The sequence below is a fragment of the Sparus aurata genome, chromosome 8 (genome assembly GCF_900880675.1).
Source record: "Sparus aurata chromosome 8, fSpaAur1.1, whole genome shotgun sequence".
Taxonomy (NCBI): Eukaryota; Metazoa; Chordata; class Actinopteri; order Spariformes; family Sparidae; genus Sparus; species Sparus aurata.
The window spans coordinates 3,097,694-3,119,497 of NC_044194.1; the positions used below are offsets into that span (position 1 = coordinate 3,097,694).

At 45.1% G+C, this 21,804-nt stretch overlaps 1 protein-coding gene across 5 annotated transcripts in view; it reads right to left on the reverse strand.

Moving 5' to 3' along the window:
- The window catches only part of ptprz1a (protein tyrosine phosphatase receptor type Z1a), a 74,494-nt gene that overhangs the window by 40,166 nt on the left and 12,524 nt on the right, over positions 1 to 21,804 (reverse strand). For all 5 annotated transcript variants that reach the window (XM_030425809.1, XM_030425808.1, XM_030425812.1 and 2 more), the window contains exons 2-4: positions 7,535 to 7,597; positions 2,658 to 2,837; positions 41 to 192 (exon numbers count right to left, since the gene is read on the reverse strand). In XM_030425809.1, coding sequence (XP_030281669.1) covers positions 41 to 192; positions 2,658 to 2,837; positions 7,535 to 7,597 — 395 coding nt within the window. The remainder of the gene's footprint in view (positions 1 to 40; positions 193 to 2,657; positions 2,838 to 7,534; positions 7,598 to 21,804) is intronic.

Below are 21,804 nucleotides of genomic sequence, written 5' to 3' on the forward strand. Positions count from 1 at the left end.
CCTGAGCTCAACACATGTCACGTATCAGAAGATGTCTCACCTCCAGAGGGTATTTGACTCCATCCAGACTGTGTTCGGATCCCTCCGACGAGGCGTTGCAGCGCCCCCAGTGGAAGGTGATGCGCCCGACCTTGAACTTTGACCTGAGGCCTCCTCCGCTGACATAAAACTCTCCGTCCACATTGACCGCCACTGAGCACAGACAAGACACAGGCGTTAGAAAACAGATGCACGACACCAAATGTGCTTTGTTTGTTTTTGCTTAATGGCACTCAGTAGAGCGCATACCTCCGCCAAGGCCCAACAGTTCCATTTAATCCAAATCAAACTCGATAACCCTGCATTACCTTACATTTTAATCGCTCACCATATCTAGGATCCTCATCAAATTTGGAGAAAAAAAATTGGAAAAACGACTAAAGCCGAAAAGACCCATCCTATATCCAAGTTTTGTTCCAAGTATATTTTGTGTAATCCTGCTGACAAACCAACAAACACACACGGCTGAGACATAAGCTCACGTCAGACGTAACAAGCCTGACGTTCTTGATTGAATCTGTTTCTGAAGCTTTGAAGACTCGACCACAACACAGCCTGACCTCTGAAATGATGGATTATAAGTGTGCAGAGGATCAAACGATGGGCGCATGTGAAACTCTCTGACACCTGCATTGTCACAGCGAGTCAACAAAGGGATCTTCTTCATGCCGGTCTTTGTTTGACCCGACAAAAGGTCCCCTCGAGGATCGAAACGCTCTTTGATGGTGTGACGAAGCTCTTTCATCTTCTGCTGAACATCTCGGCCGCTCGTCTTGAACACAGAATAAAAGGATCATTTTTCACGTGATTGTGTCGACAGAATCAGCAGAAGCATCGATCAGCTGAACACTCAACCCGACTGTCCGCCTCTTTTATCTGTGTGTGGTTCACGTCGTCTTTGTCGTCAGTGTGTGTCTTATCCTCTATTATGTTTCAAACCCCGTCTAAAATCTCATTTCCCCTCCAGGGAGGACAAATATTGACTCAACTCGTCCTTGATTCATTCCTGTTGAACAGTATGTTTGAGCTGTATTAAGGCACAAACCGATCCGTCAACTCCTTTTTTTGTTGCTGCACACTGAAGTTTTCCATTGGAGGCTGGGTGTTCTCCTGAGTGTACGGATGGCAGCCTGTGCCTTGAACCTACACTGGGCCCATTTGTGGGCTGATAAAAACAGGTTTAAGTGCTGTCGGCCTGAATCGTGCTCAGATTGTCCACCAAACATCTCCATTTATAAAAGCCTTTGGTGCAGCTGGCCGACGAACAACAACGACAACAGAGTGCTTCTTATTTCGCTGAGAGTCCCGTTGCTAAGAAGCGCTGGACTCGTCTGTTTGGAGCTTTCCGAGAAGGCGAGGCGGGATCCCTCTTGTCTACAATTTCACTTAACAATCACCTTGAATGCACACTGTAGGTTATTGTGTTTCACGCCACTTAGAGAGAGGAAATATATAAAAGGCTCTCGATCCTGTCAAATGAGAAACTGGTAACAGTATCCTGTACAATAGGACACCACTGTACCGTACGAGAAAAGACCCTATCGGTCTGTTTCTGTCTGGGAGAAACCGTCATTAGGAAAACAGCAGGGCGACGCTTCAGGAAGGAAAGAGGGTCGAAGGGGGAAGAGGAACTGAGGAGAGAGGCAGTTTTCAGTAAAGACTTCACAGAAATACTGCTTCAGAAACAGTTCAGACGCCTTAAATTATGTAGGAAATCTAAACTGCATGGTCATTTTTTATTTAACTTTCATTTTTCTGACTGCAAGATTCATCTGAGTGGCAGCTTCATGTTTAAACTCTTTACAGGTTGATGTCAAAATGAAAAACCTTCTGCACAAAGAGAAACATGTAATGTCTGCAGATATGATCAGTGTCTAATTCCCTGTTAACTTTCATTAAGCTATTTTAACCCATCGGGCACCAAACTGGAGGCTGACTGGATCGACACCATTTCTATCTGCTGCCACGTCGCCTTTATAGACCAAATTAATTAATAAACTCACATTTTGTCCTTTGTGGTTGGTCGTTGATAGTCTGAGAAAGTCTGTTTCCACTGAAAAACTGCTTAAGAAACATCTGTGGACGCCCGTAACCTCGCACTTTTTCAGCAATTTTTCATTTTGATTTCACTTTAATAATATCTAGGGATAAGTCCTGCTGAGGTCAATGTACAAGTTTTTATTAATAAAAAGCTGAAATGAATATGAAAGATCATGTAAAGGCCGAAGCAAAGAAAGCAGTCGTGGCTAACATGTTAGCGACCTGCTGCCTTCAGAGTGACACGATCATCTGGTTGTTGTCGTGTTTGTGTCTCTGCTGTTCACCAGTAGAGTACAAACTTGTTTAGCCAGAAACCTCCACAATAACACAGTCTCCAAACGCACCAGACTCCATTTAAAACAACAGTCATTTAATTGGCGTAAAAGACAAATTTTGTTAAAACTCGATGGAGCCCAAATTAAACTCACTAAAACCTTCTCAACTCATCAATCACAAACTCTGGCGGTCTGAATAAACGTCTAACTGTCTGAGCTGGAAGTGACAACATTATAGCAGGAGGATGTGGATGAAGACCACGGGACCTTCAGCTCTTCACACCGGCAGGTTTTGGTTCTCACCCGTCTTGCCATCGTTCTTGATGGTGGTGCTGTCGGTTGTGAGGCTCTCCCAGCCGTCGAAGCTCAGCTTCTGGTACTGCAGCTTCACCTGAGCCAGGTTCTCCTCGATGTTGATGGGAGACTGCTTGGCGTTGCTGCAGGACGGAAACTTCTTGGCCCAGTTGTTTTGGTTTAATGTTCCTGGAGGGAGAGAAAACGATTGATGGAGAGGAATGTTAGTGTCAGCTTCCTTTTAACGACTACATTATGTTACCTATTGCTTTTCTCCTTCTTGTTCTACTCGGGCAGCATCGAGTACGGAGGCTGCATATTTAATTTTAAAGATACTTTATCTATTCAGAAATCAACCTCAGGGGTCAGAAAATTAAACATAGTAGATGAACAATAAGAAATCAAAGACGATGTGAGATTGGTGTTGTTTTGCGTTTAACTCTGAAGTCTCTAATGTTGGAGCGCCCTGAAAGCACCTGAACGGCCGACCACAAATGTCACCTGGAGACATTTCCCTCCGTGTTGTCGTGTCAGAACTTGTTGCTTTTTAAGGAGAGCTGCTCACATTTTCAGCCGTTTTTGTGGCAAACAAATCCTGATATTTTTCACAGGAAGTCGGACCATCTCCATCCGTGATCGTGGCGACCAAAACAGGTATTTTAATCCAAATCATGATGTTCTCTAAAACCTAACCAGGTGGTTTTTATACATAAAGTGATAGAAAATTCAACCTGAACCAACGTAAAGCTGCATAAAACAGAAACATAAAGAACAGAATGATACGATGAAACATGTTTCAGAGCTGTTCTGGAGGATTGTGGTGAAACAGCATCATGTTTGATTCACCTACAGGTGTGTTTAACGTCTCATTCTTTAAACCTTCTGTGACCTTTGACTTTGTTTATAGGTCGCAAAACTCTCACAGCCCCTCCACTCACGCAGCTGTCAAGTTGTCAGGTCGGATGTAATTATGTGCATTATTTCCAACAGCGTGGGGGAAAAAAACCACATCGATCACAAGAACGAGAACCAGAAGAGTGTAAGAGACCTCGGATCAACTTTACAGGAGAGCGAAACAGAAAATGACCACGCTGCCATCACCGCTAACAACACGTTTCATTTCTTATAACTTCTTCACAATAAATATCAAGTCATTTAAAAGCTTTTATTAAGAAGCAGCATCACAGGAAACTCCTCCTGACAGTGAACACGATGAAACAGTAAAACTCAGCAGATGTTTGAGAGAAGAAACAGGACGAAAGAAACTAAAGTGAGTTGAACAAATCAACTTTTAAAACCGACTTTCTGCACAGACGTGAGCTGAGCTGAACTTTATCAAACTGAACCTGTGAACTGATATGAAGGATATTAATGTGCTTTATTCCTCCGTACATCTGTGGTTGATATCGTTCCTGCATTAGTTGGACTGATGAAGTGCAGACTTCTCTCTCTGTCTAATTATGCTCAACGATCGCTCACAGGTGTGCTGCTCTGGGAGCGCTAGCTACGAGCTAACGAGCTAATAACCTCCAGCTGTTCTGCTGCTGCGCTCTGGCTTTACCGTTAATATCAGCTCACATTTTTCACTCTTACAGCTTTCATAATAAAGGTCAAAGTCCAACATTTCTCAGAGCTCAGGCAGACTTTGGTCACACACAGCCTGCAGCCAACAACCTTCAGGTTTCAAACACGCAGCAGCCGACATGACGGACGGCATAAATACAGAGAGGAAAGTGTTACAGCGCAGGAAGACGAATGATCCTCCTGGAGCGGTTCACTCAGTGTGTGTCAGCTGCAGCCCAAACAGATTTAATCCAGCAGCTCGTGTTCATGTCAGGCTGATCTACAACCTCAGGCGCTTTTTATCACCAGAAATAATCTGAGCAGCATGTGACGTCTGAGCAGAAACACTCCTGTAGTTACAGGACGACATGCTGATCTGTTCACATCTGCTCAGAGTTACTGTCCTCGCTCTCAGACCGGCTGGAGACGAGACTGAAGAGCTGCCGTCCGTCAGGTTGATTCACTCCAACTGTATAAATACAGTATTTATCATCTTTCAGGACCCTGAAGAGCATTCAATAAGGAACTGTTTTGCATAGTAAGCTCTGAGAATACTTGTGTACTTGTTGTTTTGCCTTTAAGCAAAGCATCTTATAACTTCCTCCACTGCTGATGAAGTATCAGAAGAGTCTTAAAGGATAAGTTCACCCAGAAATCACTGCTAAACAACTGAAGCAGCTGGAGACTTGATTTAAAACGAGAAAACAACCAAATAAATCCATAATCCATGTAATCAAAGACTGCAGAGGCCCAGAAAAGTTGCTATTTACACCCTTTTTTAAGACGAAATCTTCACGGTAGCTGCTAAAATAAAAGCATAGTCTCAACCGGACATTAAGGGTGTAAATAACAACAATAAATAACATCTCTTCACTTTGCTGGTAGAGATGTACGGAGCCACTTTATGTATTTTTTCTGTCAATGTTTAAGGTTTTTAACAAACAAGTGAGCTGTTTTTTAAAGACTGACTTTACATTTCTGGGTGAACTGTTCCTTTAAACAGCCTGTGTGTAAAATATGAATCACTTCCTGTCTTGTGCTTCCTGTCAGTGTGGACTGAAACTGAGTGACAGAGCCGTAAAAACATTCACCGTGCTTCAGCTGTCAGGAGTGGCATCATCATCATCATCATCATCTGCTCATTAAAACCTGTTTCCAGTCAGACGTCAACGAGTACAAACCTCTGTATCATCACATCACAATAGAGGCTTGATGTCTAAATTACAGGTTGTGATTAGAAGCATTGAATCCAGGTAGAGATGATGAGAGCCGCGTCTACAGTCGCTGAGAGGACAATAATCATCCTGCAGCTTCCTGGAATGTCTCTAATTTGTTACGTATTATTCTGTTCCGTTTATGTTGATAGATTACTTAAAAATCAGGTTTTTAAGAATGCAAACAGTCTGAATATCTGAATAAAAACATCCAGAATGACCACGCAGATGTTCAGCGTAACGAACCGTCTCCGTTATCCTGCAGATGTTTGCAGCTAATTCTCTCTTTTCGTGCTAATTATGCGCTGCCGTGTTGTTTCAGCCAGCTGTTGTGTTTATGAGCAGGTACGCCGGCGGTCACGTGACTCCCTGTCCGAGCTCTGATTGGCTGACGGAGCTTTTTTTTTCCTCCTCCAGAGCACAAAGAGCTCAACCAGGTCAGACGGATATTAGCATGTCAATGGAGCACGCACACACACACACACACGCACACACACACACACACACAGAAAACACACACACAATAAGATGTTCATAAAACTCAAATAAAGACGGAATAAAAATATCTAAGCTGAGAGAGCAGTGCATTTTAAAAACACTCCACTGGTTTTGTAAAAGGTTTTTCAGCGATTGAATGTAACTAAGTACATTTACTTAAGTACTGTACTCAGTTAAGAGATATTTTCAGGTGCCTTCACTTCCACTTCACGACGATTTGAAAGCAAATATTGTACTTTGTCCTCCACTACATTCATTTTATAACAACAACTTTTACTTCAGTCTTCCTCAAACGGTCGACTTCACTGTCACCAAAGTCATTTTTAAGCACGATATCTTTACTTTTACTCCAGTACTGAAGGTTTTCACAGCCTGAAGGCCAGTCTGACGCTCCAGGCAGCTGACTGGGACCAACGACGCTCCAAATGGTGGTTCTGATGGTATTTCTGATGTCACATCGCCGCTCACGACTTCTGACGACATGATGTTTATAACAGAGGTCGGCGCTGACGAGAGACTTCAGAGCCTCACACACAACACGACACTTCACCTGTTATTATCTGATACTGCAGATGAAACTGAGTCAGACTTCAAAGGTAATAAAAGGAGATTTAAGGGACGATTTGTCCTAAAACATGTTTAAATACGAAGCTTCTCTAAATATTTACCTTCATTTCCCTCTTAAGTAGCTATAAAGTAAGAATTAGTTTCCACGTGATGTCAGTTCAACACGAACATATACATCCATCCGTGTGATGTGAAACCAGACGTCCTGTTCATCATTTTAAACTCAACGTTTCTCCCAAATTAAGACATTTTCGGTGCCTTTGGACACAAAACACACGACATGGCCAAAAGTATGTGGACAGCTGGATGAGGTCAGAGCTCTGCAGGACAGTCAGGTTCCTTCACTTCCTTCCTTTAAGTCTAAAAAACAACTCTTCATCTACCACGGCATCAGAAGAAGATGATACCGTGAACATCCCTTTGTTTCATCGGTCTGACAGTCTGTGTGTTTACAAGCTGCTTCAAATAAAATATCAAAGTCTACAAACCACCAACAGTTGTTACAACTCGTCCTGTGATATTAATCTGATCAGAGGAGAAATGACCTTTTTTTTTTTATTAAATCTGTCGAGCTCTCTGAAAACACTTCCTCTGATGAAGATCAAACAAACTGTGTGTGTGTGTGTGTTTATATTCACATGCAAATCCTTAAAATGAGACTAAAGTGGGTGAAATTGGACTCATGTGATTCTGCATTCTCCTGATCCGCGACTTCAAACCAGATCAAACCGAGTCTGAAGAGTTTCTGTGAGTTTGATGTTTGCCAGTGAGCAGAAACCCTCCAGATCTGAACCTACTCATCATATTCTATTATGTTTAGTGCGATAACTATAATGTGCATCTTATTTCTACCTTTTCTGACTCTGACTTCTCGGGACATGATCCTGATTCATCTTTTCTTAGCGCCACAACAGAAGCTAAAAAAAGTCAAGTTGAGTCTGAAGGTAATGAGGTCATGAGGGGGTCAGAGGGTTCATCATCTGGGAGCAGGAATAGGATCGTCATGTTCACTTCTTGACGAGCGGAGGCGGCTGTGAGACTCACCTGCGTACGACCAGTCGATGTCTTCTGAGAACTTGCGCTGATTCCTGTATGCATATCCCTCAGCTGCAAGACAAGAGAGACACAGGAGACCGTGAGAAAACATACAGGGAAGTAATGGAGGCTGAACTCATTCATCTGCTGAGTCGCTTTAGGAAGGAGAAGAAGAAGGAGAAGAAGGAGAAGAAGAAGGAGAAGAAGGAGAAGAAGAAGAAGAAGAACAAGAGGAAGAACAAGAAAGAGAAGAAGAAGAAGAAGAAGAAGAAGAAGAGGAAAAACAACAACAACAAGGAAGATAGGAAGAAGAAGAGAAGAAAAGAAGGACACCACCACCACCAACATCAACAACAAGAAAGAGAAGAAGAAGAAGGAGAAGAACACCACCACCAACAACAAGGAAAAGAGAAGAAGAACAACAACAAAAACAATACCAAGAGGAAGAAGAAGTAGAAGTAGAAGAAGAAGAAGAGGAAGAAGCCACAACAACACTGATAAAACACCATCAACCTGTCAAAGTCAGCAGCAGATGTTTGTGAACACAAAATCACCAGACACCTTTAACAAATTACAGGATTTTAAGATTTGTTGCATGAGGAGAAACTTCACAAACTTTGTGAAACGGCTACGACAGATTCAAAATCACTGGTGCCTTCTTGTTAATTCTGCATTAAACACAAAACATTCAGTCGTTTCTTTCCTGGCAAAAAGGTCGCAGCATTGTTGCACCAGCCTGCTTTTGTCTCTAAAGCGTGTCGTACTTTTGAGCTACATTTTGAGACTTGTTGCATTGGTCACCTGAGATACATTTATTAATCCCAGGTGTGAACTGACGAGCTTCAAGCTGTCGTCTTGTTCTCAGATCACACAGGACAGATTGTAAAACAGAACAATCGTCCTTTTAATCACCTGAGCTGACAGATTCATTCGCTGGTTGGACTTTAATAGATTTTATAGCTCGACTGTCGATGTGTTACAACTGTTTCCATTTCATTTGATTTCTTGTCTGACACCGAGTCACTGCTGAGGTTCCACTGAACAGCTGCCAGAAAAAAACTACAAAAAAACCAACAACACACTTTAACCCACCCAGCAGCTGAAAACTGCTGCAGGCTGCTGCACTGAAGCAACACAACACAACACAACACAACACAACACAACACAACACAACAGTGAGTCACCTCTTCTGTCATGTTGAGTTTGTATTTCGTTTGCTTCGTGTAAAAACCTTCATGGTTTAAAGTCTCAGCTGCTTCCAACAGCTTCAGTAAAGACTTCTTCACCTCGTTCCTAATTTGTACACCTCCACATGTTGCTCCGCTGTTACTGCCGACAGCACAAACTCTACCTGCAACAGGTCCATGCTGGTTGGTGTTAATGATATTTAGAAGACACACCTCAGCCCGTGTTTGGGCGAGTGGCAGCCATAATGTTCCACACCCTTCAGTCCAATATGAAATCGAGGAGCAACGACTTCATTTTGTATTCTGCAGACTACAATCTCAATTCTGTACTGTCTCAACAGGTTCAGGTCATCTCACTTCTCTAACATCAGTCTGAGTTGCCAATTTAATGTTTTATTCACTTCTAGAGATGACAAGAGGATCTCCAGCTGGACTGAAGCTGGGGATGTGTGATATGAAGACACATGAGGAGAAGATGCACCAACAGGCCGAAATCATGAAAACTGCAGCGACAGACTCAAAGGATTTTCATCCTCTGCTGAACTGCCAGTCAGGATCATTTCTCTTCACTCCTTTAAATCTCCAGCCATGTTCTTGGCAACCAAAAGAGTCATTTTATTGCTTTATTGCTATGTCGCGATGTTTTCTGAACCCTGACTAAGTGTTTTTAGTGCCTTAACCTGCAGTGGAAGGACGACATCGTCCCCAGAGAAACACTGATGAAACATACAGTTGCACCATAAAGAAACCAGAAGTTTTAACAATGCGTAAACGTATTTAGCTTAACATTTGTTCTTGCAGAGCTGCAGCCTGGAGACTTCTGGTTTTAGGCTCTTGAAGCTGCTAACTAACTTTTAAGACTCTGCAGTGAGGAATGATGGAAGATACTGAAGTAACGTTAAAGAAAGGACCCTTTATTCCTCCTCTGTGGCAGCGAACGCAACACATATCGCTTCAGTGACTCTTCCTCAGCAGCCGGAGCCTCTCTGGACACTTTATGGCCGACTCAAATAACTGAACTTCCCCTCAGAGAACGCACTTAACTGTGACTCTAACACTCGGAGAGAGACTGAGGCTGTTGTCCTCACAGGGGACGCCATGAGGACAGTATGGACAATGCTCAGATACTGTAATACCTCTTAATAACACCCATAAGTCACCAGGGTGTCCCCACAGAGAGAGACAGGTGTGGTGACAAATAACAACACCTTGTTTGCCAGATTGGGCTAAAGCTGTGGACAGTACGGCCATTTTCCTGCATGATCTAATGACGCTTCATCCACTCCATCATCAACATCCCTCCTGATCTTGCGCCGTTCTTCTGGACCGTTCTGATTAACTCGGACTCACTCAGACTCTCAGTCATGTATCTAATGAGACCCTGCGTGGCGAGATGTCAGGAGGTGACATCATTAATCCCGGCGGCTGTCCAGGCATCTGTCACATTAATGAAGTAGAGCCGTGAGGGAACAACACCTCATTACCATAACAGAGCGCCGGCCGAGAGACAAAGAGCAGGAGGTCACATGACACACAGAGGAAATGAAGTGACGTGATGAGGTGTGTGTGTGTTCACAGCCGCTCGCAGAACTGAGAACAATGTTCGGAATGTATTGAAAAGAAATTGAACTGAGGCTACGATCAGGCGTCAGATCACAGCGGCAGTGAACGCTGCTCACTTCTCTGTTTGTTCTGAACATCTGAACACAAATATCTGAACTTTCTCCTCCTCTCATTCTTAAAACAGGCTCGTTACTTCAGTTTGATGCATTTGAGGTCATCGCACGCTGCCGTCCCGACATCACAAGACTGATTTCAGACGAGATAAAGCCGTAAGAAGCCGTAACCAGACAGAGAGGGAGACTGGAATGTGGAGAAAAGGCGTGTTAGTGTCTCGTATCTGCAGAGAGTTTCTGATTTTCTCTCTTTGTTGCTGCTCGGGACGCTTTACCAACCCAACATGTGTCTATTTGACGTCCTGGGAATGAGACTCAACAATCAACTGTCTTTGTGGTGCGTTCAGGAACAGCTGGGACAAATCCTACTGATTGATTGATTGATTTGAATTCTATTATGACGTGAGCTTCAGTTAGCTTTGAGCACAAATGTCCTTCAGAGGGAGACTTTTTACTCTGATACTCTGAGTACATGTCACAGCCTGTAATCTATTACTTTACTGGAGTAAACAAGCTGGATCAGTACTTCTACTTGACGACAGAACATGTGGACTTTCCCCACCTCTGGGCAGAAGTAAACATGAGCACAGATCATAACCGATTCTGTCGTCAACAAATAAATACTGAGCCCATCAGATGGACGGATCAGGAGGTCCGTCTGCTCTCACAAGATCTGGATGTTCGTCGCATCACAGTTTAATCTTCCAGTCAGTTAAATTCAAACAAACCAGTCTGACTGACTTTGAACTTTGAACATGTTTGACTTTCGTCCACATGGTCTGCACACACAAACCCAACATGTGTGTTTGTTTGAATCCTTCATGTCGGCATTAGAACAAAATGTCTTCAGCGTTACAAACTGAAAACAGAAAAGAGTGTTCAGTTCCTCCTCCTCCAAATTAAATTTCCCGTCCCGACCTGATCGGTTCAGTCTCAGTCCGCAGTAAATTAGGAGATGAGCTCTCCTGCTGTGCGGCGTTCATTCCCTCTGAGCTCCGGATGATAGCGGTCTAATCCAGGATTACGTGTTTGCCGGTCTGCAGAGAGAAGACGTCGCAGCACCTTCAACATGAAGACGTTCATACAGGATGTAAAGCGTAATGTGAGCGCCGTGCGAGCAGGCAAGCTGCATTAGAAGGATTTTTACATTGTTGTATTTGTATTTTCACTGACTTGAACTCTGCTGCACATCTGTAACTCTCTGTTTCTGGTCTTCGTCTGTGACTCGGAGGCTGAGGATCTGCCTGTGAGACTCAACTCAGGGAAACAATCTGCAGCCTCAGTTTTTCCCTTTTAGAGAATAAAGTTTGTCTTGTTCTGAAGCGAAACATCACACGATGATGCAGAAAGTTGAATCCTTACATCTAAATGTGTTAACATGATCTACATCCAGCAGAGAAGACCTCAAACTTCAGTTCTTGAGGGATAAAAGACTGACAGAGCGCCAAAGTGGAACTAAACCTTCTGACCGGGCAGAAACTCGCTCCCCGCCACTTTCCCATGAATCATTGCATGACCATACATAGAGACTGCATGTGATTTACTGCAACACATTCCTGCTGCGTTACAGCTCCTGCCGGCTTGTCTCCTTCAGAGAGCAGCGATAAAGAAACAATCCAGCCTCGTCTCGACGCCTCGCTCTGCTGCTGCGATTCACTTAATCACTGACCTCCAACACGCAGACGGTGGCGGGGTCACGACCTCATGTTTAAAAAAGGTCAGAGGTGAGAAGTTCAAGTAACAAGAAGCAGCTTTCATTTCCTGCACAGTGAAGCGAGGACGTGTTGTTAGCCAGCTGCAGACTGACAGATCGACATCGTCATCCCTACAGATGTACTTGGCCGCCTGGCTGAGAACTCAGAGGTTCAAGGAGCTGGTGGACGTGAAGGAGAGAAGTCCGCTGAGACTCCCTCCTCTTCGTCCTCCTCATCCTCCTCGTCCACCTCGTCCTCCTGTTACTTCCTGTGTGACCTCGGAGCGGTCAGGTGGGTCTGGACAGACAGAAAGCTCCGTTTCTGTTCAGGTGGAAATTGAAACCAGAGAGTGTAAACAGCAGCTCTGACACGAAACACCTGTCCACTCCCTGAACAGTACATCAACACGGGTCCATTACAGTGTGTGTGTGTGTCGTGTAGTTTTAGCCTCTTTCCCTCCGTCAGTCCGAAACAAGATCACCGTCTGAGCGATCTTCCTCCTCGGTGCTCTGGCTGCCGTCCACCTCGCGTGTCACTGCTTTGCGCTCCGATGTGCAGCGATCTGAACGCTCCAGGTGACTTTTCAATCGACTGAACCGTACAAAGACGAAACCAGGGAACGGTTTGGACCTGACATCAGCCGAACATTTAAGGGCTGAATTCATCAGAGGACTCGGTTTACTTTTAAATCTCTGAGAACTAGTTTTCTTTGCATTCACATGATGTTGACCTGCACATCAAAACAAGCCTCCAGTATCTTATACTCGGGACAAACGACACGCCAAACAACAAGAATATAAGAACAAAAGTGAGAAAACTAATCCTGGATCCGTCCCATTTATTTGGATCCACACCATAAATTAACTGTGTCTACTCTGAGCTGAGACTCATCCTCCACTGGAGTCAAATGGAAATACGTTCAGTAGTTTATGTGTAATGCAGACGTGGCTCAGACGTGTGGAGAAGGACTAACTATCTGTTTTGAAGTCATTGTGGTAGGTTGGTTAAATGCAGCCTCGAGGCACCGATGTAATCAGACCTCGGTGACTCTGTCCGACCCGTCTGATCGGCTCTGTGCTGCAGGACAAATGCGACTCGTCCTACATGCACTCATCAGATGCCGCAGGTTTCAGTTACAGACCACACCGGCGTTGTGACAACGCCTGACGCATGAGTTGGGTCGGAAACCTTTTTGTGTCACTCGCTACAAAGAAAACACCTGCTGAGTCTGTCAGAGTTCTCGTGTTAGACCGGAAACGTTACGGCTGCACAAAGGGAGGCGGACAGAGGACGAAGAGTTCAGAGCAAACAACTCACCTATGATTTAACTATAAAAGTTTAATGTGTTCAACCCTCAGAGACTCAACCTTACCAACAGAAACATCACAGTTATAACTAAACCAAACAGACCATCTTCAGACATTCACAATCCTCAGAAGTTAGATCCTCGGACGTTTCCTGGAGCGCCATCGTTAGATTAACATTGTTATCTGTTCATGACATTTCATCAGCCTCAGCTGCGCACAGCCGAGCAAATGTAGCATCCCTGTCAGCCTAGATCCTCACCGGTGTGCTTTCAGAACCAACAGATCCAAAGTCTGTTCACCCTGCTGCCACCTGACAACAGATACAGAAGTCTGCTGTCGTACCAGCAGACTACACAGCAGCTTCACTCCTGAACTCATCATCAACACATTTTATAACATTTACCCTGTAAGCTTGTAACAAGCGACCACGTTCAATGATTGATTAATATGTTGATTATTTACTTGAGTAAGTGACAAATATCGATCTTTGCTGTCTGAAGCCCAGGATGACGTCCTCAAACGTCTTGTTTTCTCCACAACCCAATAATAATGAGTTTACTGTCAAAGAGACGGAAAGAAACCAGGAAATATTTTGGAAGTTTAGTCAAAATTGTCTGTTTCCAGCTCGTTAAACGTGAATATTTTCTAGTTTCTTTACTTCTTTATGACAGCAAACTGAATATCTTGAGGTTGTGAACAGAAAACTACAAATTCTAGGACACCATTTTAGGATTTAGGAAGCACTGATGGACATTTTCAGTGGTCGTTTGTGAGGTTAAATACTTTAACAATGTTTTCCTAAACCCCACCAACCAGCTGTGACTATACTGTACACTAGATGTAACTAGTTGTTTATAATCTCAAAACGTAATTCTGTATAACTTGTTGATGGGGTCGTTAAGAGAGGAGATTGTCAAGGAAAATACGATAGTGAATTTTTTCCGGACCAGCGCCGGTCTGTGGTCCGGGGACCAGGAACCTTTGAGTCATGAGCACCAAATGATGTGACGCTGCACGACTCGGCTGCTGTTTATCGCTCCTGAGAGCGAAAACTTCCTCTGACTGTTGCTGTTACCATCCAGAGTTGTTGGAGGAATACAACGAGCATTCAGGACGGAAAAAGGTTTTTGTTGAAGTACAAGAAGAGCCGACGAGAGAAAAGCTGATTTTAAGGCGAACGGAGAGGAGGAAGTGATTGAGCCTGAGGAGGAGGAGGAGGAGGGGGTGTGATTCAGGTTGAGGACAGAAAGCAGGGGGGGTTCATGCTTATGTCCTACTGGAACACAGTGAATGAGTAGAATAGATTGTATGGAAGAACTCTTGCTCAGCGGCTGTACGGAGAGAAAAAGACCACAACTGTGTCAGTGTGTTTATTCAGCGGAGAGTGGCCGGCTCGGCGCTCCGGTCTGTGGGAGCCCCGCAGCCTCCAGCCGGACGCTGAATAAGAGGATTAGCCGAGTCCTGGGAGAGCCAGGACGTCCACAGGCTGTGGGGGTGAGAACTGGTGCCCACGCCAGAATGTGTGACGACCCCCCCCCCCCCACATCCACCCGAATCCCTGATGCCAGGAGGACGAGGGTCTGCGGAGGGGGTGGGGGTGGTTTCTGTAATACCGAGCGCTCAGACTGGAAGGGGACTGCAGGTTAATCTGTGGACAGTCTGTGCTTTTATTTCTTTAAGGAGCATCCTGGTGGCTCCACGCCGGTGTGGTTTGGTAGGATGTAGCTCTTTAATCGCTCATTTCCCCCCAATTAATTAATTTCATCAGTTGGTTTCCTTCCTACCAGGCAGACACTGGTTTATTTTACAAAGGCTGGGAAACTTCCTGCTCACAGATGATAAATTATGCAGCTCGTTAAATGGAAAAATGACGTGTGGTGTGATGGAAAGTTGTTTTTCTAGCCCAAACCCAAAACGTTGGTCCACCATATCCTCAAACCTAAACCACTGAAGAGGTTCTGTAGGTTGTGTTTGATATCATTGTTCTCAAAACAGCGTGATCCTAGCGAGGCAGCAGACGTCAGCTGAGTCGAGCAGCGTTGTCAGGCCACAGTTATCCTGCAGTTCATAAAGCTCTTAGGATAAGTTCAGGTCAGTGATTTATATTCTGCCTGTCAGTCGGAGCTCAGGGCAGAAACACAGCCTGGGAGCCTGTAAGGCCGGTGAATGAGCCTGAACAGCTGGACTGTTTTACACTTCAGAGGTCTGACCGCGGGTCTGATCTGTCAGCAGAACCAGAGAGAGAGACAACACTGAGCAGAAAACCTGTGCTGTCACATCAGGTCCGCTGAAGCTTCTGCACAAGTCCGGCTCCACGATGGTGTTTTATCAAAGTTGCTGCTGGTCATAAAACTTCCTGTCATCGTCTGATGGAGGAGAACTGTGAAGTAAGCAGGTTTAAATCTCTTCCCAGCAGTAAACAAAGAGCTGAGGCATGGTCGTGTCTCTGGACCCGACAGATCACACCTCATACACGTCGTGCACTATCTCAGAAGACGGATATCCTGAGACATAACGTGTCTTCAGTCTGACACTTACTGACAGCGACTCTGAGGGGAAACACTCCCTAATGTGACGTCTGTGGGAAAGATCATCAGTCAGCTTCAGAAAACAAACTAGAAAAACAGAGATTAAGAGAAAGAGGGTTTGAAGTTGAACTCTAAGATAATCTCAAAGTGATAGTTCGGGTCTTGTGATGTGGGGTTGGATGAGATACTGTGTGTCGGAATACAGACGTTGTGCGGTTTGGAGGATGTAGTTCCAGAAGAAAAGCACCAAAAACATTGAAAACAACAGCTTACACCTCAACAGATTTATATTATCTAGGTTTGACTTTTTTTAGATCCGACACGTCTTGATGCTGGTTCGGTACAACGCTCTGCTTAATGCCGGCGCAGCGTGCAGCTCACTGCAGGTAATACACTGATTAGTACCTCATACAAGACCTGAACTATCCAAACACAGTGTCACAACTCTGCAAAGACACCTAGCTCAAGCAGCCTCGCTCCACTTCCCAGGTGTGAAAGTATTTTAGTTCAAGTTGCAGCAACACGTCCAAACGGGCTTTGCCCGGCGGTGAAACAGCGCTCGAGGCTCAGACAGCCGAGTGATTCATCAAAGTGCTGCTGCTAGATTTACACACAGCTGACACTCCACTACAAGACCACCAACAGGAAATCAAAGCGCCTCGTCACAGCGCTGCGGGCATTACACAAATGAAATGTCGGCTTTACCTAAAAACAAAGTGTAAACTCAGGGGAGAACCGGCTGCGGGGAAACTAAACTCATCAGCTGAACAGAGGCAGCGGGGTTGAAGTTCTCTCCATCGATCAGCTGCTCTCATCTTTCTCTTTTAACTATAAATGGCAAAGAACAAAAAGCTGTGGATTATCTACCGGCACAGTCCATCAGCCTTAAAAGGAGGAGCGAGCATGAAAGAAGCAGAGCTGCTGAGAGGATGATTCCACATGAGCACGCCAGGAATGAAGGCGAGAAAACAGACAGCAGGAGCTGAAAACATGAGCGAGGTCTGCAAGCAAATCATCTTCATGAAGTCGCTCGACAGAGACGTGGAAAGATTTGCACATTAGTGAGATGTTCTCAGTGTTCGACCGCAAATGAGTCAGAACACGTCCAGCTGTGTTTGTGGCAACATAAACTTTATCTTATTAACGGGATGTTGAGACGTCTCGAGAAGTCAGGAAGTCTTCATGTCCAACTTTAAACTTCTGAGAAAAACAACATGATCTGAGTTTAAACATCTGCAATCGATGACCGCCGCTGTTTGGTGACATCTGGATATCTGTGTGTGTGTGTGTGTGTGTGTGTGTGTGTGTGTGTGTGTGTGTGTGTGTGTGTGTGTGTGTGTGTGGTCACAGCTTTAACTTTTAACTGCTGCGTCACGTCTCTGGTCCACATCCTCCAACACCAGCATCAGTGCACTGAGCCGTGATAAGAGCCAACAGCTCCCTGACAACATTGTGTGTGTGTGTGTGTGTGTGTGTGTGTGTGTGTGTGTGTGTGTGTGTGTGTGTGTGTGTGTTTTCATGCACTCATGTGTGACCTGTATCTGTGGTCAGAAACAAATGATCCGTCTCGGGGGAGGGCGGATGAATAATGGATCTGACTGTGCTCAGTGTCCATCAGCAGCCTCTCTGAACAGGAGCAGGATTTCATATCTGTGTGTGTGTTGCTGACGTCGTTTTCAGCCGACACAGACGCTGTGGAGGGAGTTCACTTTTTTTATTGTCAGAGTCATGAATTCTGTAAGTCCATGTCTGTCAGTACAGCTGCGACCAGCTTATCAGTCCTGTTAGATGTCGAGGTCTCGTTAAAAACACCGGGTATGTTACCACGAACAAGGCTCGAGACGTCTCCACTTCCCAACAAATAGATCAACTTTCAGTCACCACAGTCGTAGCTGGACTTGTCCTGAGGTTCTCATTTAACCTTGGACACAGTGGAGACAAAACTAGTGTTTTTAACAAGATCCTAGGACAAGACGAGACCTCGGGTAAATTTTTAGCTGTGTTTGTGGTAACAAAAGCACCGATATCTTTGCAGGATGTTGGGAGATCTCCAGCCGTGTTTGTGGTGACAGATACAGATACATATTTGATAGAAAGTCGAGACATCTTAAACCTTTTTGAGTGGCAACAAAATCCACATTTTCAATGAAAACTTGGGACAAAAAACAGACATTTTTTCCGGGAAGTTAAAACATAGTAAGGCCAACCGAAATATGGATTATTAATAAACTTTTTGCAGAAATCGCTTTAGGTCACAGTTGTGTCACCAGAGGGAGCTGCGTGAAGTCTGATAGATGTCATCAAGTGACATCACCTGAGTCAATGTGAAGACTTCTGGGTAATGTTTCATTTATCAGTACAGTCTAAAGACCGTGCAGGAAAATACAGACACTCAGCTCTCTGTCAGTTTCAGTCTGTTTTGGAAGCTCATCAGACAAATCGTCCAGGTCCTGACTTCACGTAAACAACTGTGGACGACTGCAGATGTCTCCGCTTTGTTGTATTTACAGCAAACATCTGTTCAGCTTCTTAATGTCTGCTGGGTACCTGATCGCTGTTCACAGTATGCCAGCCTCAGTCCGTCTCTCTGTCCGTCTCTCTGTCCGTCTCTTTGTCCGTCTCTTTGTCCGTCTCTCTGTCCGTCTGCCCGGCCGTCACCTCCACAGCCGGTGGTTCTGAACTCTCAGAAGCAGCCGGGCTGTTTAGACAAAGAGCTCCCACTCAGAGCGACTTGTTTACAGGAAGAGGAAGATTTAACGGCAACCTGAGAAAGGTACGGCTCCGACACAGCCATCCCAGAGACATTCTATTTATTTTAAACCTTCGCTGTCAGCCAGCGGCTCGGCTCTACATGTGAGCCTCTGCAGAGCAGAACGTAAATAAAGATGTATAACATCAAAAAGCACTAAATGAATGAAGCATGCGGCTCGTGGCTGCATCAATCAGAGAACAGAGCAGCGGAGTGTATGTAAACTTCAACTGTTGTTAATCCAACGTGCTCCCACCGTGGCATCCAGAGGTTCATGTGCCTTTAGATGTCATTTGTGAATAAAACAACATGAGTTTGTCAGGATTTTGGCACACGTGGTCCAGCGTTTTCACTAAGGTTGTCAGAAGAAGAAGAAGAAGAAGAAGAGCATTTAACGATGTTGGCTTGACCGTAAAAAACAGCTCTTCTTGCTGATGGTCTTGTTTGATTATCGGTCATACGGAGGCATCAGTATAACAGACAAACAGCTGGTTATCAAGGGGAACAGGTATCCAACATCCACCTTCCAGCACCTCCACAGCTCACACTACAACTCTCAACCTGAATTATCCAAAATGTGAAACTTGCTGTAACGACAGCAGCTCGTCACACCGGCTGCACAGTCGCTGCTGTCGGAGGGAAACTGAGCGGTTACACAATCGCTCAGCTTGCGGACACAGGCTCATTCATTCAGGCCGTCTGGACGGCAGCACGGCGTCGAACATGATAGCCCTCGCATCATCCAACTGGGCTGCTTGTGTGTCGGGAGCTGGTGAGTTCAGTCTGGACACGGATATCAGCAGCGTCTCATCAGCTTTTGTTCTACAGTATTTATAATTAAAACCAGCTGGAACATCACTGGTACGCGTCTATCGAGCATCAGCGACATCAGAGGGTCACAGTCTGGTCTGGTGGTAATTACAGAATCATGTGCAACCACAATTATACATTTTAGTGTTTTAAACACAACAACAAACAGACAAAAGGTGTTTCAAACCACAGGATTAGAAGAAGTACACTTTGCACAGTAATGCACTGGAATAACTTGTCTCCAGTGCAACCCGGCGACCCTCCCAGACGTCGCTGGAAAAGGGAAAACGATCGGCTACAGATGTTGGTGACTGATGTGCTGAACGGCTCGTTTTAACACGGCAGCGAAGGCGCATGAAAGAGGCGCCTGTCCTGAGAAAGGCCACCGTACAGAAGAGATCCTCTACTCCAGTCCTGATATCAATCTGTGTCCACCGGTTCTGTTCTCTGGTGGGTCATGAACTGGTTTCCGATGGTCCGCGAGTTTCTGCAGGTTTCCATCCTGAATACCTGATCAGCAGCGAGAAGGGGCAGCGAGTTTCCTTCGTCACCCGGATTTCCTCATGTTGGAAGCGTCTGTTCCAAGCGGCGCTGCTTCGGTTCCAGCAGACGTGTTTCTAATCTGATCGTACACACGGTGACGAAACAGTTTGTCAGAGGCCCAGAGGAAAGCTTCTCTAACAGAAGACGACTTAATTAAACACCGGAGCTGAAAGGACCAATGAGAGTGCCAACGCTGTATCCCACAGGAAATACAATGAGAGAGGAAGTGTGTGTGTGTGTGTGTGTGTGTGTGTGGCCTCGTACTTTTATCATAAACTTTTGACGGGTTGGTTTTCCCGTCAGCGCCGGCTTCAGACGGGCCTGATGCTCCTGATGATGTCTGGAGGAACTCGCGTCTCGTTCAAAGATTATTTATGCAGCTCGTCCGAGAGCCGATGCTGCATTCAGGTCATGTAGGATTTCTGAGCTGCCAACTGGGGAAAACAGTCAGTAAACACTGAACAAATCCTCAGATACTGACCGGTCGAGGCTCGAATTTTAAAGCGAGGCCTGTTTTACCAGCGCTATAAATAACTCATGATGGTGTTTATGGTGGTGGATGATTCAAGTTTCACACGTTATGACTGCAGTGTGTCTTCCTTTGAGCTTGATTAGTGCTTTTCATTTATGTGACTTTAAGCATGAAAAAGTGTAGAAAATAATAAAATAAAACATGAAAACTAACTGAACAGTTTGTAGAACAGTTTTCTCTCCATAAAAAACATTAACGTTGTCCTGCCGGCGAGAAACAATCTGTTTGTTCTGAATTTCTCTAACTTTTGTTTTTTTTGTTTTCCATCCCCTCAAGCTGAAAGCTGTGTCTCTCTCTCACCGTCTTCTCTCCTCCTCCTCCTCCTCCTCCTCCTCTTCCTCCTCCTCCTCTTCCTCTCTTTTCATTCAGGCTCCCTTCTGATGGACCACCTTCCTCTCCTGGCTCCTGCTGCCTCTCTTCTCCTCGTATCTGTATTTCTGTTTCCTCTTCAGTCTGATCGTCTCTGTTTCCCTGCTGTTTATCTTGTGTGTCCTCCTCCAGGTCACCACCTGCTCAGTCGTCCTCCTGCATCTACACACTTTACATATATTATATAATTATCTGTATCGTTCCTGTTAAAATGTTTTTTTTCTTCACCTCACTTGAGTGGACTTGAAAAGATGAAGTTAAATTGTATCAAACCTCAAATAATCTATTTGTTGCCATGTTTCCATCCCAGTTCAGCACAAATTTAACAGAATTTTACAGAATATCTGCAAAAGAAAGCGTGAAGACGTGGAAGATTTCTGGATCGCTGCAGAGACTTAGTGTTGATAAGTTTTTTAATGTTTTGTCGTTATGCGTCTCTGTCATGCTTTGTCTTCTGGGCGGAGACGAGGACAAAGCTACGATCAGCAGCTAATCATGAAAAACGCAGCCGGTACTTTGAGAGTCGACATCGTGTCTGAAGCACACGTTCCTCGTCACTGCAGACGGACTGAGAGGGCGGCGACCGTCTGCAGAGTGTGTCCGGTGCGTTCACGCTCCGGCAGGACGCAGTCGGACTCAGCTGAGCATCACCGCTCTGAGCTCTGTCCTTCCCAGCATGCCTTGCTCTCTGTGTGTGGCCTTCACTGGCAACATGAAGCGTTTCACACATCAGCAGCAGAGCAGAGATGAACCAACACGCTCCGCCTGCCTCTCTGAGACCTTCACCCTCTCTGATCCTCACATTCAGACCAACACAATCATCCGCCTCAGACTGAAGTCTCCATGACCTGCAGCGACTGTCAGGTCTCCGCGACTTCATAGAT